Source organism: Tasmannia lanceolata, unplaced genomic scaffold (assembly GCF_043159265.1).
Source record: "Tasmannia lanceolata isolate RefF3 unplaced genomic scaffold, GAP_Taslan_0.1 ptg000005l, whole genome shotgun sequence".
Lineage (NCBI taxonomy): Eukaryota > Viridiplantae > Streptophyta > Magnoliopsida > Canellales > Winteraceae > Tasmannia > Tasmannia lanceolata.
In genome coordinates this window covers 8903443-8913636 of record NW_027518682.1, presented here as the reverse complement: position 1 = coordinate 8913636, position 10194 = coordinate 8903443, and the positions used below count along the sequence as shown (strand labels likewise).

The 10194-nt window shown below is 41.1% G+C and overlaps 1 protein-coding gene across 1 annotated transcript; it reads left to right on the top strand.

Annotated features, from left to right (window-relative positions):
- The first annotated feature begins 9 nt into the window (after nt 1-9).
- Nucleotides 10-8739, top strand: LOC143877371 (flavonoid 3'-monooxygenase CYP75B137-like). The gene is made up of 4 exons (XM_077379380.1): nt 10-129; nt 4696-5129; nt 5547-6044; nt 8031-8739. The coding sequence occupies exons 1-4, from the start codon at nt 30-32 to the stop codon at nt 8655-8657; spliced, it is 1659 nt and encodes a 552-aa protein (XP_077235495.1). The 5' UTR covers nt 10-29; the 3' UTR covers nt 8658-8739.
- The last annotated feature ends 1455 nt before the right edge of the window (nt 8740-10194 follow it).

Below are 10194 nucleotides of genomic sequence, written 5' to 3'. Positions count from 1 at the left end.
CATGATTTTTTGTCGTAGGATATTCAAAGATGAGTGCAGTCCGTCTATCGATTGGAGGGCTAAGATCGTTCTATGGATATGGCTTAGGGAATACGGCCTATCTACGTGTTGGCCCAACAAATGAACGGGGTGAGTTTTCCTATTAAGTTTACCTATGAAGAACCATTTTGAAAAATATCGGACTTCAATCATAAGCGAAATTTTTATGGTGTGTGGGCCTAAAGTACAGTATTTTTCAAAAGGTACAGTGGAGTGGGCCCCACTGGAGTTTTGAAAACTACTAGGCTATACTCCCACGCACACTATAAAATCTCATGGAGTACGAAACCGTTTGACGCAAAACCTCTTCATTTTCAGCCTTCTTTATTCTCCAGATATTTCCAAGGCCCAACTGCAAGACTTCATATGCAGTCTGAGAAATGTACATGATTGGGCTCAGGCCCACGTTTCTGATTAGGCCCTGGTCCAAGCCTAAAAAGTGTTTATGGAAGTAGTCTAGAGAAAGAAGAGCTAAGGATAAAGGATGGATTTCTGGATTCCTTCAACCATCTAACCCAACCCCACGATTTTTATTCAAATTAACGTACCGCAAAAATCCAGAGACGAATGGCTATTCTCTTATCTAAAATCCCTTAAAACTTCTAACCAACTAAAACTCCACGCCCATATAATATAATGAAAGTCGGCCTTGCTGGAAACGAGCTCATTCCGGGCAATTGCTCAACCGGAGCTACTCTTCTAGAATGCCAAATTCAGGTCATGATTTCTTAATCCAACTCCTCGTTGATATTAAGGGCACATTTGTTTTTTTTTGAATGGCAAATAATTATATTCATGACAAACCACGCTGATCAAGATGATCAAAGCACTAAAAAAACAAGAGCAAACCACCATGAAGATACAATTCTGGGGGGAGGAAATCAAACACTTCCAACTTCGGCTTAGAGCACCTTCCCCTAGCTAACCTGTAGGCCTCAGAATTAGCCAACCTCCTAACGTGGTGGTATGAAAAAGAGTGACCCACCACTTGGTCGGATATTTCATCCATCCACTGAGCAAACCTCCAAGGAGGACAAGAAGAACCCTCCAACCACTTAATCACATTTAAGGAATCACCCTCCTCTATAACATTATTTAAACGCGTTGCTCCAACATCAATATGCCTAGGTGAGCCACCCTTATCTCCGTCTTGTTTGAGTCAACTACCCTAATAGGGCCTGAAAATGCCCATAAAGTATCCCTTCTTCATCCCTAGGGTGTGGTTGCACAAAAGGTCGGCAGCCATCGGAATTTGGCTTGGATTTAGCATGCCGTTCTATGTTTGGTTGCCAAAATAGCATTGGATTCCCCTTTGACTCTCTTGGATGTCTCTCATGTAATAATAGCTTGTCTGCTGATTCGGAGTCTCTAACCCCTCCTTATGACTTTAAACCAAATTCTTCTAAAAGCAAGGGATTTTGTTTGAATTTTCTAGAAAATGATGCTCTCTCTTTCTCTCTCATCTCCCTATATTGGTAATGACACCCCTACTTATTCTCCTATTTTCCGAGTGTATGCCGCGCAACCAAACACTACTTACACTATTCTCCAAGGTAATTGTTGACAAATTAAAATGCTTGTCTCCCCCCTTTTAACTTCTTATTTCACTACTCTCCAAGCCACCCCCGTGCAACCAAACATACCCTAAGGATTCCGCCAATCCCTGCCAGTCCAGGATTGCCCAAACTTGATCCGTCAAAATTCAACTTTAAATGCCCGCTCCTAGGAGGCTCGCAAACTTGGGAAATCACAGGTCTTTCCTTAGTTCTTCCTAGGAGGTCTTTCCTAGGAGGCTCTCAAACTTTATGAAGGTTTTAGTGCTTCTTTCTTTAGTTCCTAGGCAGTATTTTTGCCTTTATAATAGTCGTTGGGCCAGATCTTTGGGTTGGACCAGGGCCGGCCGTTGTGTATCTAATCTAGAGGTTTGACTTGGCCTGGACCAAGGCCTAAGCAAAAATGTGGGCCTCGACCAATCATGGACTTTTTTTCTGTTTCGTTTGGTTGGTGCACAAGTAAAACTATGATTAGGGCATTCAAAGCATGAATTTAGAATACCATGATAACAGTAATAGATCTAATGGAAACTACACTTACATATCTATAAAAATCAATATAAACGAATCTAATCATGCATTGAATCTAGAATAAAAAAAGATTAAGGACGTACCTCAATCGGCTATGATGGAGATCAATCTAGGTTGATTATCTACTGTCTCTCTAGTTAACCTAATCTTTGATGGGGAACATCTTTTGGTTAGTTAGATGACAGTAGAGACCAATCATTTTATTTATTGAAAAAGACTTACATCGGTTCCACCCGCTATAAAACACTAATTGACTTTGTCTATCTAACCAAGACTCTTGGGGAATTAATATTTTTTTTGAGAAGGTAACTATTTCATTTCATCTGTAAAAAATTTACAAATTGACATACGGGACAAGCCGTTCCTGTGACTGTACACAAAAAGCAAGACTATAATCTTATGTAATCCCCGTGATATCGTTAAAAGATATTTCCGTGTTTAATCGGATTGCACCCGCCTTTGCTAAAACGTCCGCCATTGAATAATATTAGGGAATGAATATCGGTCATCATTAGGGGTGTAACTTGTGTCAGCTCAGGTGAGCTTTTGCTAAAAAATGAATTGGAATCAACCTGAACCCGACCTGCTTTTAAGGTAAAAGCTCGACCTGAATTCCCAAAAATCGACCCGAGCTGCACCCCTAGCCATCAACGCACCACAGACCCTTTATGTGTGTCTTTCTTCCCATATTTAAGCGTCGTATAAGTCTAAGCATAACACGTCAACATGGAAATGGTTAATTTTCACAGTCAATTCAACAGTAACATTTTGATCGCTAAAGATGTCGATTTTTCTACGGTCAGTTTTGTAGTGATTGAGACCGGCGAGTTTTCTAGTTGTGGACCACCCATTAAAGCTAGTTTTTAGACCAGACAAAGAAGCCTTACGGTCTTGTTTGATTGTGAGGAAAATTTGACGCCCCAGTTTTTAGACTAGTCAAAGAAGCCTTACTGTCTTGTTTCAATGTAAGGAAAATTCGATGCACAGCCACCTTCTCCTGTCTTGTTTCAATGTAAGGAAAATATGATGCCCCTAGTTTTGTAGACTAGACAAACAAGCCTTGCTGTCTTGTTTCAAAGTAACGAAAATTTGATGCGCCCACCCCGGTGATCACTTTGTTCACATTTAAGGGTGTCAATTTTGGCTCGGCTCGGCTCGGCTCGGCTCGGCTCGTAAAAGCTCGTTTAGGGCTAAAAGTCTAAAACCATAGATAATTAGATATTACTATATTAGACTATTAGTTTAGTAATTTAAGAAATTTCTAATTTAATTAAGAGGTTTCCAACTTTCCATTGGCTTTCCAAGTTGGACCAAACATTACAAAAAGTTTCTGATTTTCCACTAAAAGTATCAAAATCAATTTGGGATTTTGCCTTTTTGTATAATTGTATGATTCTAATCAAAGGACATCATAAATATGAAATATCTCATTAAGTCATTGTTTGTTGAATTTTGAAAACCATTTGTGAGTCCAAAACTGATTATTGAGTTCCAATTTATGGGAAAAAATTAAACAGATCAGACTGATTCCAGGTCCACTAACAAGCTCGTTAAGGCAGGCTCGCGCCGCTCACGAGCCTGGTCGAGCCGAGCTCGGCTCATTTACACCCCTATTCACATTGACAAAGAGGCCTTACGCCTTGATCACTTTGTTCAACGGGTAACTCCAGCAATTTTACTGGGGTGCAAGCTTTTCCAAGCAGCAGAAGTGTCAACAGATCCACTCGAGATCGGATCCATCTATTTCTTAGTCAAGATTACAAGTTGCTTTTGTACTTTGATCGGCTCTTGTCCCATTTCATGGCTGAATATCATGTTATGGCTCAAGCTTCATGTGAACTTCAATGTCTTAACTATCTTCTTAAAGACCTAGGTATCACACATACTGAACTTGCATTATTGCGACAATCAAGCAGCATTACATATCGTTGCGAATCTGTATGTCATTAGGACACCAAGCATGTATTGAGATCGATTTCCATTTTGTTTGAGAAAAGATTCAAGTCGGTCTCCTCTAACCCACTTATCTCCAGACCTCATCCCAACTGACGGATCTCTTCACCAAGCCTCTTGGCATACTTGACATCCACATGCTAACTTCAGGGGGAATATTAGACTAGTAAATCTTGGAGATTCTTGTTATCTTTATAATTATAGCAAGATTGATGTTATCTCGACGGGTATGAAAATGAAAAGAAAACACTTCTGAAACGGAATCCCGTGCTGAAATAAATAAGGGTTAAAAACTTAAAATGACCGATCGATTAGTCAATTTTCACCCCATTTTTCTGCAAGTTGAAAATAAAGAAGGGGTGAAAATGATTGATTAGCCATTTGCACCCTTTTTTCCTACGTGTTGAAAATAAATAAGGGGCGAAAATGGCAGATCGATTATGACATCTGGGCCCTACTTTTCTCCATTTATGAATATATATGAGAAAAGTGTAGCTACACACTGACGGCTTAAAAATATATATATAGAAACACGTGCCAACAAGACTTCACTATATCATCACAGCCAATCTCAAGTGCAATAAGCCTTGTTGTTTTCACTAAAAAATGGCATCCTCAGATGTTGCAGCTAAGCTTAGATCCAGTGTTTCTTCATGGCCGGGAAATCAGAAAGTTGCAACTCTATTCACTGCTTTCATTGCACTGTTGGCTATCACATGGTACGCATGGAAGACGAAAGCATCAAAAAAGGGGAAGTTGCCACTCCCACCAGGGCCACGGGGGTTCCCTTTGCTAGGCTACCTCCCCTTTCTCGACTCCGATATCCGTCACCAATTCACCAAACTATCCCAAACCCATGGTCCCATCATGAAGCTCTGGCTCGGGACCAAGCTCTGCGTGGTAGTCTCTTCGCCCTCCTTGGCCAGACAAGTCCTAAAAGACAACGATGCCATCTTCGCCAACCATGACGTGCCTGAATCCGCCCTAGCCTTATACGACGGCTCAGGCCTGTTATGGAGCCCTTATGGTCCTCATTGGCGCATGCTCCGAAAGGTATTGTGAAACACCCAATTACTCCAAAATCTTATGGTGTTGGAGATGTCGTTATTTAGTCTTTCATATTTTAACACTCCCCCTCACATGTGGCCCCTATTTTTAGGGTTGGCTTACACGTGGCACATGTGACCCCTGTTGGTTGGCTAGTACATGTGGATTTGAATATTAAAGAGTTTTGAGCCCAGGGCAATTGCTCTGATACCATATGAAACAACCAATTACTCCAAAAGCTTAAGCTGTTAGAGTTGGTGGCATTTGGAATTATTTAATCATTTATACTTCAACACTCCCCCGGCCCTCTTTTCTAATATCGAGGAGTAGTTGGGTTTTTAACCCAGGACCTACCACGAGGCAACACTCCAAAAGCTTAAGCTGTTGGAGATGGCGTTGTTTAATTCTTATATAATTAAACAGGTATTTGTCCGGGAGATGATGAGCAACACCACCCTCGACGCTTATTACGTTTTCCGGCGTCAGGAGGTTCATCAGATGCTGGCCGACGTCTATGCCATGATCGGAACCCAGATTAATCTTGGTGAATTAGCGTTTATAACCTCGCTCAACATAATTACGAGCATGTTATGGGGTGAAACACTGAATGGAGAGGAGAGGCGTAAAGTGGGTGTTGAGTTTCAGAAAGCCATGGACGAGATCATCGAGCTATACGGAAAACCCAACATTTCCGAGTTTTTTCCATCTCTAGCCCGATTTGATCTGCATGGCGTGGTTCGTGAGATTAAGAAAACATCTGTGTGGTTAGACCAGATATTCGACTCTGTCATAGATCAACATATGAAGATGGATAGCGAGGAAGGAGATCGGAGAGAAGGAAACAAGGATTTACTGCACTTTTTAGTGCAGCTTACTAAGCGAGGAGAACTGACCTTGACCAACGTGAAGGCCATGTTACTGGTAACACATTTTTCGTCCCATCATCGTCATCTTCATTAATTAAAACTTTGAGATACCCATTGCCCATCTCTTTATTTTATAGGTTCGTGGTAATGGCCTCCAAAAAAAATGGAGTCACACTTTCTCTCTTTTGTGATATCTGTTTAAGAAGACAGCTCACGGATTCCGCACTCCGATATTTTGGTAATGGCAACACCCTATTTTACCCTATTAACATCAAATCACCTTAAGAAAACAAAGTGAGTAGTGCTATTATCAATATATGGTAGTGCGGATATGGGTCCCCTCTTAATACGAAAGAAAAAGAATGTGAATAAAACGGTCAAACGTTTGGCTACTACAAGAGTGTCTCGAAGTGGTCAGAGAGTTGGAAGCCGGGTGAAATGGCTAAAAAAATATCAGGAAACTACTGTCTACATGTGGTGGGAACTGGCTAAAAATCAGGAAACAAAAAACTTTACTCAAACTAAGATAGACTTTTTCCACATTTTTAGCCCTTAGGCCTCAGCCCTCCTCACCCTCATCTCAATCGTGCCTGCTCAAATCTCTCTCCTGCTTACCCCTCTCTCTCTCTTTTTTTTTTGGTAACGAAGGGTGTCCCCACCCCCTTCGGGGGTAGGACTATTTCCCTACGGATGCGCAATCACCCGGAAATCATGCGCATCGGGTAAGCAAGGGGAGATTCGAACGCTCGTCACTAGGGAGAAAACCCATGACTTTACACCAAAGAGCCACACCCTTCCGGGTTCGCTTACCCCTCTCTTGCCACCTGGAGACACTAATTTATCATTAAAAAAAAACCCAGCTGAATCTTTATTTTGATTGGAAAATGGTTTCAAGAAAGTCACTTTTACACTCTTTCCTCAAAAGACATTTTTTAGACCCCACTTTTGCCTTGTTTCATGCTATCAGATATGGTTTGAACTCCAACCATAAGGCGTGTTAAACACCATTGAGATCACCTCTATCAGATGATCCGAGGCACTAGATCCATCAGCCTCGATCAATCCTCAGTAAAGGTTCTGCCAAGAAAAGCTACACCGTTGTGTTTTGGTAGATCCTTTCTCTCATTCATGTGTTTTCCGTTTGGGATGGAACCAAGATCACGTGGGCTGCCGCCTGATGTTATACAAGATCAAAGGTCTTGATATCACATACATGCTTCCATTTTCTCTTTTGTAGAACCAAATATTGTCTTTTACCAAAATGTAAACTCCTGCCCGTTTGTTCTCCTTGCACTTTCCTGTCCTTGATTTGCCCTTTCTTTCCTGGGTATCAGGATTTACAGTGATTGGGTTCTTTGAGTCTTTGGCCTGCATTCCTCATTTCATCTCTCGCCTTCATTGGGCAAGTTTCATTGGTGTGGCTAAAATTCTGGCATTTGCAGCATGCGGAAGGTCTCCATTCATACTCAATTTTTCGGTGAGTAGGGCCGCTTGGGGTGTGAATGATGTTCGATTCAGGGAGAATTGATTTAGCTCCAATCTCTACACAAAGTCTCGCGTAGTTGATCCCCAACACCTCGGCTGTCTGTGCATCCATGTACAGGGGGAGGCCTATACCACTAGCAATCTTGCGCATTCCCTTGGGTTTCAGATTGGAGGGGTTCTCTTTGGGGTACTTGGCATTCTTAACTCTCTCTCTCTCTCTCTCTCTCTCTCTCAAGAAAAAAAGGCATCTAACAATTGGATTATGAGATTATGACAACCATAGTTTCAAAACTCTCCCTCATATAAAAAGAACTCCTCCTCATCATTGTGGACTCCTCCGAGTCAACTCCCTTTTATCTTTGCTGTGTTCTTGTTCGAGTTCGCATTTTTCCTTACAAATTCATTCAAAACTCCTTTGACTTTCCCGAGTTATGAGCACGTCAACTGAGTACTTGTCTGCATTTTGCCGAGTCAACTAGGATTTGCTTTTGCCGTGTTTTGACCAGCATTCACGTTTTAAAGCACTGGTCGCATCTGTCATGAACTTTGTTAACAGGATGTAGTGATTGGTGGGACCGACACAACATCGACAACAGTGGAGTGGACGATGACAGAAATCATCCGTCATCCTAAGATCTTGAAGAAAATCCAAGAAGAATTAGTAGAAGTAGTGGGGCTAAGCAATTTAGTTGAAGAAACGCATCTGCCTAAATTGCGTTATTTGGAAGCTGTCTTGAAGGAAGCCCAACGACTACACCCAGCAGCCCCCCTTTTGTCCCCGCATAAGCCGAGCCAATCGTGTGCCATAGGTGGGTATATGATCCCCAAAGACACCAAGGTTATGATCAATGTCTGGGCAATACATAGGGACCCAGAGGTTTGGAACAATCCCTTAGAATTTCAACCAGAAAGGTTTCTGGGGGATTTTGGCAAATGGGATTTCAGAGGCAATGATTTCCGTTACCTTCCATTCGGATCAGGTCGGAGAATATGTGCTGCGATCCCTATAGCAGAGAAAATGCTCACTTTTATACTAGCTTCTCTGTTACATTCATTCGACTGGCGGTTGCCGGAGGGGACAAAGCTCGATGTTTCCGATAAGTTCTCGCTTGTTTTAAAGAAAGCAGTACCACTTGTTGCCATCCCAACATCACGATTATCCAAACCAGAGCTCTATTTGTAAGGCATTGTAACCGTATAAGTGCAGTGGTTCTTTAGCTGCTATTTTTAATTCTTATATTGGCTGTAATTGTCTCTTTGTTCTTGCCATTTTCTCTATGGTTGCTTTAGTTTTGGTCATTCTAGGAGTAAAAAAAAATCGACTAGCAAGACTGAATTTGCAAAGTTCACTCAAAGGTAATGACTCTATTTGTAAAATGACAAACTAGAAGGCTGCTTTTGCAAATAAGGCAAAACCTCCCCAAAAATAATTAGGCAAGAAATGGTAACTACAAAGTTCACATAAAAATGGTAAAAGTAAGGTTCTCATCAGACGGGTTGGTTCCTTAAAGCCCTCGAGTTTCATAATGGTAACTATAAAGCTCACATCAGACATTGTAAAAGAAATAATTAGGCAAGAACCCAACCATTCAAAAAAAAAAAGAAAAAAGGCAAGAACCTAGCCCTCTGATCTGTAGAGGGACGACGCATTGCTGTCTTACACCTAAAGGACAGATGTTGGCCACATAATGGCCAACTAATTCTTGAGAAATTCGGTTGCTAGTTGAAACAAGAAAAACAGAGAAAACTATATTCGATTGGATTAAGAAGGCACTGTTCACAACATTTAATAGCCATAGCCTTCAACTCTTACAACCCTACCTTTATCAATACACAAACAGAAAGTTCAATCACCAACTAGGACACATGCATTATTACAGCATGAGCTTGACCATACGCATGCAAAGATGTATAAGCTCCAAAGGTTCCAGATGAATTTGGCCATATCTTTCACAATCGTTTCAACAAGCATTTGCATGCAGCTTCAAGAAGCTATCTAATTCGTGTGAATTGAGCTACCCCTCACGGATTATAATTCTCAGGCTTGTATTGAATGACATTGGCTCTATTGTTTTCAATATTCAGAGACCATTAATATGCAAGAAAAGTCTAAAGCATTATTCCTCAAATTTCAAATCTCAGCATAAAGTATCAAATAGGTATTCTATGTATGAGCAAAATACAATGGACGATTTGCTCCTCTCAATTGATCCTGGAAGTCATATAGCATTCAAGAAGCGTTTTGGATCCATATCTAATTCAGAACAGCACTAGCTATTGAATCAACAAAAGAGCCATGGATCGACCTTTCACAGTGATATTAGCACTTCAAAACCGAGAACAAAGAGTGATGCCAATTCGTTCAATTTCATGTCTTCTTTTAAAACCTCTTCAAACTCCACAATTAGGAAATGGCCTAAAGAAGAAATCACCACAAGAAATCACGTTTTCTTAGCACCTTCCAACAGATCTGTCGGATAGCACATGACAGGTTATTTTGGCACAAATTCGGCCAAGCATTCACATGATTTTTTCACTGAATTCAAAAACAAATTGAGGAAAGTATAGAACACTTACAGGTATGTGTTAGAGGAGGTAATTTACATAGCACACTCTCAAAGAACTCGAGTTTCCAGCATCCTTTACAACAAGAACAGACCTGTAGCTTGCTCGTTGATCTTTAATTGAAAAATTGTTCCGATTCGGCAAGGATATGGTGA